The sequence below is a fragment of the Zootoca vivipara genome, chromosome 14 (genome assembly GCF_963506605.1).
Source record: "Zootoca vivipara chromosome 14, rZooViv1.1, whole genome shotgun sequence".
Taxonomy (NCBI): Eukaryota; Metazoa; Chordata; class Lepidosauria; order Squamata; family Lacertidae; genus Zootoca; species Zootoca vivipara.
Window position 1 is genome coordinate 21,520,912 of NC_083289.1, and position 14,122 is coordinate 21,535,033.

At 46.0% G+C, this 14,122-nt stretch overlaps 1 protein-coding gene across 2 annotated transcripts in view; it reads left to right on the top strand.

Moving 5' to 3' along the window:
- IGF1R (insulin like growth factor 1 receptor) overlaps positions 1–14,122 on the top strand; it is a 195,289-nt gene that overhangs the window by 14,697 nt on the left and 166,470 nt on the right. For both annotated transcript variants that reach the window (XM_035131059.2, XM_060282482.1), the window contains exon 2: positions 7,448–7,993. In XM_035131059.2, coding sequence (XP_034986950.1) covers positions 7,448–7,993 — 546 coding nt within the window. The remainder of the gene's footprint in view (positions 1–7,447; positions 7,994–14,122) is intronic.

A 14,122-nucleotide genomic window follows, 5' to 3' on the forward strand; every position in this document is an offset into this window, starting at 1 on the left:
CCTAAAGCCTGAGGTGGCATTCATGGCTCTCCCCATTGCCCCCACAGCAGTCTTGTGAGGCAGGTAATAATAATAATAATAATAATAATAATAATAATAATAATAATAATAATATATACCCCGCCCATCTGGCCGGGTCCCCCCCCCGCCACTGGGCGGCTTCCAACACACATTAAAATACATTAAAATATCACAGATTAAAAACTTCCCTAAACAGGGCTGCTTTATCTCTCGTGACCTCTGATGGAAGGGTGTTCCACAGGGCGGGTGCCACTACCGAGAAGGCCCTCTGCCTGGTTCCCTGTAGCTTTGCTTCTCGCAGTGAGGGAACCGCCAGAAGGCCCTCGACACTGGATCTCAGTGTCCAGGCTGAACGATGGGGGTGGAAACGCTCCTTCAGGTATACAGGACCGAGGCCGTTTGAAGGTCAGCACCAACACTTTGAATTGTGCTCGGAAACGTACTGGGAGCCAATGTAGATCTCTCAGGACCGGTTAGGTTAAGAGCCAATGACTGGCCCAATGTTGCCCGGTGAACTTCATGGCTGAGTGGGGATTTGAATTCTGGTCTCCCATATTGTCGTCTACCACTCCCATTCATTACACCACACGGGCTCTCTGGCTGTTAGAACAAAGCTTGTGTAGGTTGGCTCTGCATTTGTTTTTCGTACGTTTTCGTCATCCCTCTCCTGCTTCCACCGGGTACTTGTTCCCAGTTCTTTTGTTTTCTTTCAAATGCCCAGCGATGTGTAATGCTCCAGTCCTCCCAACCCTGCCAACTGTGCCATGAATGTTGCAAGATTCAACAGGTGGGAGGAGAATCTGGGATCGGCAAAGGCGGTGACATTTGCTAGGCTCAGTTATCATGCAAGGGCCTCTGCAGGGTGGTGATGGGGAGGGAATAAGTCAATATAGGAACATAGGAAGCTGCCTAGTCAGACCCTTGGGTCCATTCTAGTTCAGTATTGTCTACACTGACTGGCAGCATCTCTCTGGAGTTTCAAGTAGGATTCTCTACCGGTCCTACCTGGAGATGGTGGGGATTGAACCTGGAACCTTCTGCATGCAAGGCAGATGCTCTACCACTGAGCTACAGACCTTGCCGACTTAATGGTTGTGTTTGCTCCAGAGCTTCTGTGTATGGTGTGAATGTGGCCCAGAGATAAGGGTCATAGTTCAATGGTATAGCATCTGCCTTGCAAGCAAAAGCTCCCAGGTGCAATCTCCGGCACACACACACACGCCAATGACCAAATGCACCTTAAACTTAGGTTATGGGCGCCATTCCCCCCCCTCAGTGGGAGGAGTTGTTGTTTTCATTTCCATACCACTGTATATTTTAAAGAAAAAATCTCAAAGTGTCTACAACACATCAAGACATCAAATAAAACCCAGAAGAAAACAAACTCAAGCTTCAAGGAAATTGTTTCAGATCCTTATCCGAGTGACATTTTGCTTTCCCCATATTTATTACCTACTTAATTCATATAGCTGCCCCATAGCAGAAGTACTCTAGGAAACCTGTGCGGTGTAGAGGTTAGTGTGCTAGACTAGGACCTGGGAGGCCAGGGTTCAAATCCCCATTAAGTCATGAAGCTCACTGGGTGACCTTGGGCCAGTCACTGCCTCTTAACCCACCTCACAGGGTTGCTGTAGGGATCAACTGAGGAGGAGGAGAACTATGTACTCCTTGGATAAATATAATTGCAATAAATAAGCTATTCTGCTTAGCTGTGTAGCAAAACTGGAGGGGTCAGCCAGGTGGAATATTTTTTCAGCCTTGGAAGGGTGTTGGCGACGCTTCTGCCGTCATTGCATCCACTTCAGCCTAGGCCACTGTCCCTCAGACCTTGTGGGGGGCCGGACTATATTTTGAAAAAAAATATGAACGAATTCCTATGCCCCACAAATAACCCAGAGATGCATTTTAAATAAAAGGCGATTGGGCCACATCCGGCCCACAGGCCTTATTAGTTTGGGGACCCTGCAATATACAAAAGCCCTGGCTTCCCCCAAAGCGTTCTGGGAGTTGTAGTTTGTTAAGGGTGCTGAGGGTTAAGAGACCCACATTCCCTGCTGCCCTGAGCTACAATTCTTGGAGTTCCCTGGCAAGAGATTGATTGTTAAACCACTCTGGAAATTGTAGCCCTGTGAGGGGAATCGGGCGGTCTCTTAACAACTCTTAGCACTCTTAATGCACAGAAGTTCCAGAATTCTTTGGGGGGGAAACCATGACTATTGGCTAAAGGGCTTTAAATGTAGCGGTGTGATTGTGGCCAGGGTGGTAGAAGAGACTAGTTTCTCTTGCAAGTGCTCCTGCTTAGTGATGGTGAGTTTTTGAGCTCGCCCTACTGGTTGCTGGACCACTCACAAGCACCTTGATTGTGTGAACTGGCTGTTGAAGGCTAGATGGCATTCATAATTTCCCATTTGAATGTGTTCTTGAGCATACCAAGTCGTAAGGGGTTCCGGCAGGGCAATCCTTATCTGGATTTGTTGTCTTTTAGAGATGAGATCGCTTGTTTGGTGGTTACTTATTTTAGATAAATACACAAGTTTATTTATTTCAATTTGTATGCCACTTTCCCATTATGAATATGTCCGAACGGAAATGCGAATTGGTACATCGTTACAGTCTTCTGTTTGCACCATGGTTACGCTAACACTGAACCATGATTCTCCCCATAAATTTCCCAAATTGTTATTGCTTTGGGTGCTCCTGCCATACCCTATTCTCTGTTTAGGATATTTTGGGTCCTGGCAAGTTTGGCACCTACAGTGCACACCTAGAATGAGGCCACATATTGCTGAAGTCTCTGTTTGTACTGTGACCCCCACCCTACCACTCCAGCAACAATGGAATTCCAATAAGGAGTGGAATATTTTTAACTTCGTATGCAACAGTGGAAAGTCGATCTAGTTGATTGGAAGTTCCTGCTTTGGAAACTCTTGTAACATACACAAATGGCTCCTTGAGGACAAATGTGTGTGTGTGTGTCTCCCCTTTTACTATGTTTTTATATATTCTGGAAGCCGCCCAGAGTGGCTGGGGCAACCCAGTCAGATGGGCGGGGTATAACTATATTTTAATTGTTGTTGTTAGGCCATACAGATATTTTGCCTGAGAGAAATCTTCCTTGTGGTGTAAGGGTTAAGTCTGAAGCTCCACCCCACGGCTTGCTTAGGTTTGCAAGGGGGGGAAATGCAACATGCTTCGAATTTTTGGAATTCCTAACCCTAATAGTTCACTGGATGAAGGAATGGTTTATTCATAGGAGGTGGGGGGCCCCCTCCCTCTTTGCATTCATCAGACCACTCTCCACCCCCTTACTTCCTGATGTTCTGCTCCCAAGATTTATTGGGGAGGGTCTAAGACTGATTGTTTGTTTCTTTCTCTCTTTCATATTGAAAAGCAGCCTTTGAAGCGGCAAAAGCTGTGCTTCCTGTTGCTGTGGCTTGAGGTTACAAAGGGAACAGATCATGGAAGTCTAGCCACTTGCTTGGGCCTTTTTCACAGATATTAAAGAGAACCCTTAAAACATATACACACACAAACAGGACCCTTGCACCACGGCCACATGCACACCATACATTTAAAGCACTATAACACCACATTAAACTGTGTATCTGAAGAAGTGTGCATGCACACGAAAGCTCATACCAAAATATAAACTTAGTTGGTCTTTAAGGTGCTACTGAAGGAATTTTTTTTATTTTACCACATTAAACAGTTACAGTTTCTGCAAAAGAATCCTGAGAAGTATAGTGTGTTAAGTTGCTGTGAGTTGTTTGGCGGCCCCCTGTTTCTCTAGCAGAGCTACAATTCCCAGAGTTCCCTGGGAAGAGGGGCAACACCCTGGGAACTATAGCTTGTCCGTGCTCCTACCAACAGAGTGTATGTAGTTTATGCTATCAGTGGCTACTAGTAATGTTTCTGAATGCCGGTTGCTGGAAACCCCAGGTGGAGAGGGTGTTCTTGTGATCAGAGTCTGCTTGCAAGCTTCCCACAGCTGCCTGGTTTGCAGCTGTGAGAACAGGATACTGGACTTAAGTGGGTTATTTAGCCTGATTCAGCAGGGCTCTTAGCATTCTTGCTGGTCTGCAGCATGCTCAGTTTCATGGGAGAAAAGGCTGGTTAAGAGATACCAGTTTGGTTGCTCTTTTCCCCACTCTGCCGCAGTCTTTCCTTAGATGTTGTTGGACTACAGTTCCCATCATCCATAGCAAGCAGTGTCAGTGGGAATGTGTTCATTTGCTGGGCTCCAGTGGGAGTCTGCGGGGGATGGGTGGGTGGGTGGGAGATGCTTAAATACAGATAAACTTCACAGGGACATGTTTGAATTGGGAACATAGGTAGTTGTATTAACGGGGAAGTTTTGAGTGTACAGTCGTACCTCGGGTTACGGACGCTTCAGGTAATAATAATAATAATAATAATAATAATAATAATAATAATTTATTATTTATACCCTGCCCATCTGGCCGGGTTCCCCCAGCCACTCTGGGCGGCTTCCAACAAAACATTAAAATACAGAAATCCATCAAACATTAAAAGCGTGTTTTCGGGTTGCGCACCGCACCGAACCTGGAAGTCCCGAAACGGGTTACTTCCGGGTTTCAGCGCATGCGCAGAAATGCTAAATCACGCTTTGCGCATGCGCAGAAACGCCAAATCGCGACCCACACGTGCGCAGATGCGGTGCTGTGAGTTGTGAACGCTGTGGGTTGCGAACGTGCCTCCCGCACGGATCACGTTCGCAACCCGAGCGTCCACTGTACTTGCAAGGTCATGATAGGGCATAGCAGAGACACCTGTTGCAGAGTGTTTGCCATCATATTTATGCTTGCAAGTTTAAGTTATTGGTTATGGAGGTTGAACTGCCCTTGGATTTGCCCCCCATGTAGTCAGGATATCTGTACCCTTGTGCAACCTCTTTGTCAGAACCTTGACATGTTTAATAGCCCTTTTTGGACATCTGCTGAGTCAATCTGGGCACGGAGAATGTGTTGATCAGAGCTAAAAAGAAAGAGAAGAGAAAATTTTCTTTGAGAGCTAAAGTAACTCATTATCTTCTCTGGGTGGCGTAGCATCCATCTGCTGATATAAAAATGAGTATGAAGCAAAGCTTGTGTTCCTTTAGAGGTTAAGCATAGTTATATAAATTCTCTGGATTGCGTACTAGTTAGAAGGAAGTGGCAGAGTATTTGCTAAAAATGGTGAATGAAGAACATTGTAGTCCTCAGTTTTGTCCTTTGGGAAGATGCACCACGGTAAGCGCGAGCACACACATACACACACACACACTTCCTCTGTGTGTAAAATGTGGTCCAAAGAAAACAGAACGCAACCAAAAAGAAACTGTAGTCCTCTTTGAACTGGGATCAAGTTTGTCTTTCTAATAGATTAATTTCAGGGCGAAATGAACAAAAATAAGAAATAACGTGTTGTGCAGTCGTTAGTTGAATTTCACAAAAGGAAGGCAAGATGGGACGAAAGGGCAAAGGCAGGTGTAAAACAGAAAAGCAAAAATGTTAGATACTGCTTCTTGAAAAGCATTCAAATCTTATTAAATCATGTGAATTTCGTCTTGAAACCTCAAAACTCTGGATGCATTGTAAGCAGTGTAAGCTTAAGTGGTCCTTCAGGGGAACGAATAGCGAAGTCTTATTAAGCGGCTATTAAAAAAGGTGCCCTAGGTATATTCTTACTTTGTCTTCTAGTGCTGTCACTCTTGTCTTCAGACCAAAAAACAGACCCCAAGGGGAGGTTTGGATGTAGGGAGTGGCTTGGGTTGTCTGTGGCCTCCCTGACACAACACCAAACCAGAGTTTTTAGCATTTCATGCTCAAACCTTTGGCGTTTCTGCTTCTCCCGCCTCTTTCTTCCTCGTGTTTTCAGCCAACTACAGCCACTTGCTTGCTCCAAAATTGAACAAGGTGAACCATGGTTTAACTATGATTTAGGGAAGCAAACCAACTTCAAGCTGTGGCTTTTATGGTCCTGCCTCATTTCCCTAACCAACAAATGCAATCAACTGTGTATTTAAGTGTTTGCTTGGGATCCGTCCTTCTTCCATCAACCTGCTTGCTCACCTGCATGCGATCTATCTAGCAGGCTGTGCCTGGCATAGAAACCAAATGGCTTGCTGCTTCTGTGCCCAGAAATGGAGTTGTGTGCTGCAAGAGGGATAGATCTCTCATTCCTTCCTTTCCCAGCCCTCAGCAGGATAGTAACTTTAGTGGGCTTAATTGCAGTGTTGACAACAAAGCTCTGGTCCCTCTCCCCCACCCTCAATAAAAAGGTTCTATATAGCAGCATTACAACACCAGTAGTTTTATTTTCAACTCCTTCCCTTATGATCCCTAGCATGGAATTTGCCTTTTCCATGCAAGCTGCATGCTAGGTCAACAGCTTCATTGAGCTGTCCACTATGACCCCATAGTCTCACTCCTGGTCAGTCATTGCCCTGTCAAACTCCATGAGATTATCTCTGAAAGTAAGGTGGCTTTCACGTATAAACTTATTTTGAATTGCATTTGCCATTATACTCATTCACTTGGGGAAAGTACTTTTGGAACTCTTCGCGATCCTTTTTTGTTGTTGTTGCTTTGAGCCTGAAACTAGTATCAGCAGACACTGCCACCTTACTGCTCATCCCTAACAAAAGCTTTGGTCCAGTATAGATCCTTGGTGGCTTGGGATTCCCTCCCTTGGGAGAACTGCCCATTTATTCCTGCTTCCTGTTGCTTCGCCAGGACTTCTCCTCTTATTCCATGAATGCTAAGCTTACTCATGCGTTTTTGGTGAGGTACTTTGTTGAAAGTTCTTAGGAAGTCCAAGTACACTGTGGCTACTGGATCTCCTCTTGTTGACATTCTCAAAGAACTTTAATAGCTTAATGAGACGGTACTTACAGGATTCATAATAGATTAGTGTGACAGAGGGGAAGAATGGTCTCTGATGCTTTGTATTGGAACCCATGATATTGGATGTATCCACGCCATATATTTACAGCAATATCATACCACTCATGGCTTCCCCCAAAGAATTTTGGGGGTGGTAGTTTAAGAGTGCTGAGAGTTACTCAGAGACCACTGTTCCTCTCCTAGAGCTACAAATTTCAGAGCAGTTTAATGATCTGCCCCTCTTCACTTGGAGAATTGTAGTTTTGTGAGGGGAACGGGGGCCTCTTAACTACTCTCAGGACCATGAACAAACAACAACTCCCAGAATCCTTGGGGGAAACCGTGGCTGTTTAAAGTAGCATGATAGCCACTCAAATGTATGGTGTAAATGTGGCTTGAGTTTTTCTAAACCGCAGAACGGTTCGATTTTAAAGTATATTTTGTTTATAACCTTAAGCGTAGCTTTAAAGATGAGTCCATGTATTGTTCTTTAATCCTGTTCTTTCTGTTCTTCTCCCTACCCCCGATTATTTGCCTTCCAGTTTGTGGGCCAAACATTGACATTCGTAACAATGTGGAGCAGTTCAAGCAGCTGGACGACTGTACGGTGATTGAAGGGTACCTCCGGATTTTGTTGATCAGCCAAGCCGAGGACTTCAGTCACTACCGCTTCCCGAAACTCACGATGATCACGGACTATCTGCTGCTGTTCCGTGTGGCGGGCTTGGAGACCCTCAAAGACCTCTTCCCCAACCTCACAGTCATCCGCGGCAAGAACCTTTTCTACAACTACGCATTGGTCATCTTTGAGATGACTAACCTCAAGGAAATTGGACTGTACAACCTGAGGAACATAACCCGGGGGGCCATCCGGATCGAAAAGAATTCTGACCTGTGTTACCTCTCTACCTTGGACTGGTCTCTGATCTTGGATGCTGTTTCCAACAACTACATCGTGGGGAATAAACCGCCAAAGGAATGCGGGGACTTGTGTCCGGGGACAGCCGAGGAGAAGCCGCTTTGTGAGAAGACATCCATTAACAACGAATACAGCTATCGCTGCTGGACTTCCGGCCACTGCCAGAAAAGTAAGCATGGGTAGTTAACTTCTGCCCCCTTTTGAAAAGCATTTCATTTAGGAATAACACTCCTCTCAACCTCTTATAACACATACACCTGACATGTATCGTTGACAGGAGCTGTCTGAGAAAAGGCACGGTTTTAAAACCAGTGTGGATTTGGGCAGAAATGACCTTGAAACTGCAGATAATTCTCTTTGTCCACTTCTTGAACCAGATTCTAGAATAAGACAGAGAAGGATCGGGTGTTCTATATTTATTGTAGGGGTGGGGACACCTATGGCTGTTCAGATATGGCCATGGCTAATGGCCATGGATGATGGAAGCCGTAGTCCACTAAGAATGGAAGGCCACAGGCCCCCCGCCCCTGATCTTTTTATCTTTGCTTTCATGATGGAGTTTGAGGTCATGGAGATATTCAGAGTTGTGTCCAGTGGTGCAATTTAGCTGATGGTAAGGGAGCATCAGTGGAAGGGGGAGGGAAGCAATTTTCAATGATTTGCCCTCTCTAAATCTGCTCAAGAAAGTTGTGGGAAACTTGAAAGCATAATTAGGGGCGAGGTATTTCTTGCGGAGGTGCAAGGAGGGGGGGGGAATAGCTGAAAATGGCTTTCCTCCAAATTGCACTGATGGAGCGTCTTCTGAGCAATGCCATTGGATAAAACCCAAACTGCCCAGGTGTTCTCTTCTTCCAGGCACTGACCAGATTAGCTCTAGCAATTGTCGTTCTCTGGTGTCCCTTGAACCATAGCCTGGTACCACTTTGGGCAGCTGGTGGGGAAGATAGTATGTTAGGAGACTTCACAAGAAGAAAAGCATACCATACTGGGAGGGTGGTCAGGACGCTATATGGATAAAGGCTAGCTTTGTATGTGCCCATAATATTTTCTCCGTGTTGAAAAAAACACAAACATGCAAATCCCACCACCACACAGCAACCTAAACATGGACAGCCTCAGGAAAAGCATCACCACTTCTGTATGCTGAATGTATAACTTCACGGAAGTTACCCTGGTACTGACTTCGTGATGAGTGTGTGGAAAATCATAGAACCACATAACCAGATGGCGGTTAGGTGAGTTTGTCTGCGGCGTGTAGATATAAAATTACCTGAAATTTGAGAGGGGGGCAGACTATGCAGGTCCTTTGATTTGCACTGTTGCTCCTCTTAGAGAGTCGCTTTATAGGAGAGACTCCACTTTTTGGAAATGGGTTCTACATGATGCTGACAAATCTTCAAAAGTGCAAAGTAGTGCATTTTTTTAGAACGACAATGCTCCTCCTCTCCCATTTCAGGCTTTCAAACTGATCTTTCACTTGTCTATCAAAGCAAGTGTGGACGGAGGTGGGTTATTTTTGGAGTAAATATGGATTTTGAATGTGGTACCTAGTGGTTTTACGTAACCATTACACCTGGGTGCACAGGTGAAATTGTGCTTGGCGCTGCTGTTCGCAGTCTTATCACCTGTGGCAGAGTTTGTCTTCCCCCTGATGAAAGCAAAACAAAACACTTGTGGTTTTTTTTTCTGCTTTGAGGTGTGCGTGTGGGAACTAGGACGAACATGCTCGCTGCTTGGATAATGGGTAGTGCATCCATTCTTGTATTCGTCCAGTGGCGTTGAGCAAACAGAACTATGGTAGTGTGTTTTGAAATGGTGAAGGGGCCTATGGGTTATTGTTTTAAAGCAGAAGCCTCCATTTTGTAGTGAAGATGCAGCTGGCATCAGTGGACAGCACCAAATATGAGGAGAAATTTATGGCATGTTATCAGTAGGAGTGAAATATTTAGGTTGGGAGGGTGTACTCTGTGGGTCTGTTATGAGGAAGACCCCCAACCTCATATGAGATGTGGGCAAACATAATCCATTCTCTCTGGAGAGAAATTTGGGTAGATTGGGTTTTGCTTTATTTATTTAAGTTACATAACGTATTCAAATTTTGAAACCAGAGAGAAGGATCATATCCCAGTAATAGGGCCTCTACTGGGCAAGAAGGGTCTAGATTCAATCGCTGGCCTCTCCAGGAAGGACTGGGAGAGATCTACTGTAATCTGAAATCCTGGAAAACTATTGCCATTCAGAATCGATAATACGGCTTCCAATATTCCTCTGTTCCATTTCATGAAGTAAACTTTGTGAGGTAAGTCAGAATTATCCCCATATTACTGATCATAGGAACTGAGATTGAGTGGTTGGAAGATTGAATTGGGGACTCGAAGCGCCGCACGGGGGCCGGGGGAGCATGCGCTCATGCGTGTGCGCACACACTATTTCCGGCGCACTTCCAGGTTGCCGAAGCACCGGAAATGGCTAGTGTGCATGCACACGAGCCTCCTCCAACCCGGAAGTGCGCCGGAAATGACGCATGCACGGAAGTTATTTCCAGCGACCCGGAAGTGGGCCACCGCGCCGCTAAGAGCAGGCAGTGGCGGCGGGTCTGCCGCGGGCCGGATAAATTGGTCCATTGGATCGTATCCGGCCCATGGACTGTAGTCTGGAGACCTCTGTTCTATATTCCAAAAAAAAATGTAAGGCTGCCTTTGTGTAGCTCCCATTGGTGTTATAAATGTACAATGCAATTGTGGCCTAGTTTGCCTGGGAGGCTGGAATGCACTCCCAGTGCGCCAGGAGACTTGGGTTTCTTTCTCCTCCTCTTCCTCCCACACTTGAGGTTTTAGTGGGAGGTCCTCACCTTTATAGGTGCAGAACAAAGGATGGTTTGGGCAAGATGCCAGAAGTGTTTCCCAGGCTTCAGCAGAAATGACACATTTGTCAATAGTCTGTTGAGGGCTAGAAGCTTTAAAAACAGCACAAAACAAGGTTGAGATTTTCTGACAGAAAATTCCAGGCCCACAGGCATGAAATGAACCGATTAAGAAAGAGTTACAACTCATTTTATGGGAAATTTAAAGGCACTACTGGTAATAAGCCTGGATTGCAAAGAGGGAAAACATCATCTTTCCCTTCAGCATGACTGGAGGGGGGAACTGCCTGCTCTTTCAGTAGGGAAAATAAGGGAAGTATAAATGTTCAATTGTTTAAAAGGGAGCTTCCTGTTTACCCTGCTTGGATGTTGGAGAGCATTAACAGAGGAGGGACAGGAAAGGGGTTGCAGCTTAGCTGCGGAACATCAGCTTTGCTGCAGATGCTGACATCTCCAGGTAGGGCTAGGAATGCTCTCTATCCGAAACCTTGGAGAGCTGCTGCCAGTCAGAGTAGATAACCCTGATCTAGATGGTCTGGTGTGGCCATTCCCTATGTTTCCTTGTTGGCTTGGGATCAGGTTATTTGAAAACTTACAGGGAAAGGCTGTGGCTGTGGTAGAGCACAAGTACTGTTTGCAGAAGGCACTAGGTTTAACACCTGACATCTACAGGTAGTGCTGGAGGGACCCCCATCTGAAAACCTTCCAGGGTTTTAATAGGTTTGTGTCCCTTGGGCAGATGGGTTCTGGACTTGCCTCGCCCTTCCTCTGAATGGGGAGCAATACCTAGCAGAATGTTCCCAAATGCTTGGCTCTCCTGCCTGCTTTTCATTTCCACTTGAGTCTGTGAACCCCGGATCTACCACCATCACCCGCTGCTCTTTCCTTTCCACGATTGCACCCCATTTGGTTCCCTTTCATGCTTCCATTCCACTTCTACCTCTTCGTTCAAGCCCTCATCAAAAGCCACCTTCTTCTCTGCATCTTTTGACATTGCCTCTTAGCCTCCAACTGTGGCAAAACCAGAAGACGCATACAGTTTGATTGGAAGCTCCACAGGGCAGAGTCCTATCATGCTTTCCCTTATATTCATTTATAGATGGATCTGGCGAGTGAAGTTAGCCCTTGGGATTCTCCCCAACCACACCCCATCTCCTCAGGCCACGCTCCTAACCGACTTGGCTTCACACCCACCTTGCAGCATTTTTGCCCTCCTGGAATGTGTCCTTGAACTCGGGTAATTATGTCCACTTGCCTGGGTGGTGGACCTGGAAGGGTGTGTAGAAGCCAGTTTGCTGTACACTAGTACATTGCCCCACCTACTTTTGCCCCTGGCCCCACCCACCAGTGTTCAAAATTAGCCAGGCACCAGGTGCATTTTGCACCTGGCTATCAAACACTTTTGACCAAGCGAAGATGCCTGGGCGCCAGGATGGTGCCTGACATCTCCACCATCTGAGGATCATTGGAACTGGACTGTTTTCACACACTATTACCACCTCCTGTAGAAGTCTATCAGCTATATTTTATCTGCACAATCGGAATGAATTTCAGGAACCAGATTGCTTTTTCTGTGCAGCCTGAGCAGGAGCAGTCACCATTAAGAAAAATAGTTCGGAATAGGCCAATATATATGTGGACTCTCGCTGGATCAAGTGACTTTTCTTCTTTAAGGTCTCAAAGCTGTTCACCTAGCTCAGGGTTGTCATCTGAACGAGCCAGAAGTTTAACTGAAAACCAACCATAGTCACTCCATCATTTGAAAAATAAGACTTTAGAGCCGTCTTGCCCCCAAATGGCAACTAGACATTCCATTTTGGCGACTGTAACCTTGGTTCAAGGAGCCAATGTGGTGTAGTGGTCAAGAGCGGTAGACTTGTAATCTGGGGATCCGGGCTCACGTCTCCACTCCTCCACATGCAGCTGCTGAGTGACCTTGGGCTAGTAACAAAGTCTCTCAGCCCCACTCACCTCACAGAGTGTTTGTTGTGGGGGAGGAAGGGAAAGGAGAATGTTAGCCGCTTTGAGACTCTTTAGGGTAGTGATAAAGCGGGATATCAAATCCAAACTCCTCCTCCTCCTCCTCCTCCTCCTCCTCCTCCTCCTCCTCCTCCTTCTTCTTCTTCCATTTGGTGCCTAGCTTATATATATATAAGTTTCTAACATTGGTATCAACTTGTACAAAAATTATGTTTGTGGCTGTATGTGTGTGTGTGCGCGCACACACACTGCTTTTGGAGGGTGGCACAGTCGCAAGTGTCCTTATTTGTGCTCTCGGCTGACTGGCTTGGGAAGTTTTGGTGCGGATGCCCCCACCCACCCCAGTTCCTCCAGGAAGCTTGTGTTCGAATCCCTTTGTCCTTGCTGAGACCTTCCACTGAAGGATATCAAGTGGGTGGGTAAGTGCTGTGTGGGAACACTCCGTTCTCTTGCGAGCAAGCTGGCTTGTTTAATTTCGTCGCCGAGCAGAAGCCGGTTATCACAAACAAAGGAGCAAAAAAGCTGTCGCTTCCTTTGGCCCAACTCTCATGGAAACAATGTCAAAAGTGGGCTGTTCTCTCCCCCCCCCACCGGCCCCAGCTATCCAGGACTGTGGTATTTTTTAATAGCGATAAATAAACGGGATAGAAAAGTCAAAAGAGAGGGGGAGAGGAAGATTCAAGTTTCTGTGGGTACCTCTCTTCTCTCCTCTCTCTCCCCCCCCCCTTTAACCTTTTAAGTACTTGTATTCATGTTAGTTCCCACAGGCATTTGCAACGCTAATCCTGCAATATTTACTCTTTGCTTTCTTCACAAGCTGTAGGGAGAATGCCAACTGCGTAGTTTCGCTTACATCTCCTTTTGGCAGTAGAACTGGAGAATGATGTTGCCATTCCGGATTTCCGGAAAAGCGAAGTGGTTGGATACTTTCCAGCAGCTGCTGGGATGAGTAGTTGTTCCCTTCTCTCTCTCTCTCTCTCTCTCTCTCTCTCTCTCTCTCTCTCTCTCTCTCTCTCTCTCTCTCTCTCTCTCTCTCTCTCTCCCCTCCCTCCCTCCCTCCCTCCCTCCCTCTCCTCCTCCCCCTCCCCCCCACATTTTGCTAAGGATATATTTTGGATGAAAGTTTGGCATCAGGAGTAAATTCTGGAGAGCAGGGAGAGACTTTTGATGTTGCAACACTGCATAAAAACATTAATCGGATCTCCATAGGAGTCAAACAATTGTTGTATTTTGAGGGCCTCCCCCCCCCTTCCCCAGTCAGTGCTGTCATTTTATAGCATTTATTTAAAATGCCGCCCAGAATTTATTTACGTTATCATTTTTTTATCTCCCCACTGCTTTCTCTACACTTGCCAACCACCGGATCACAGAAAATATAGCCAGATTCCTTTCTGTAGCAATCAAAACTAGGTCGCTATTATTAAAGGGAAAATGAATCCAGAGTTAAAAGTTGTC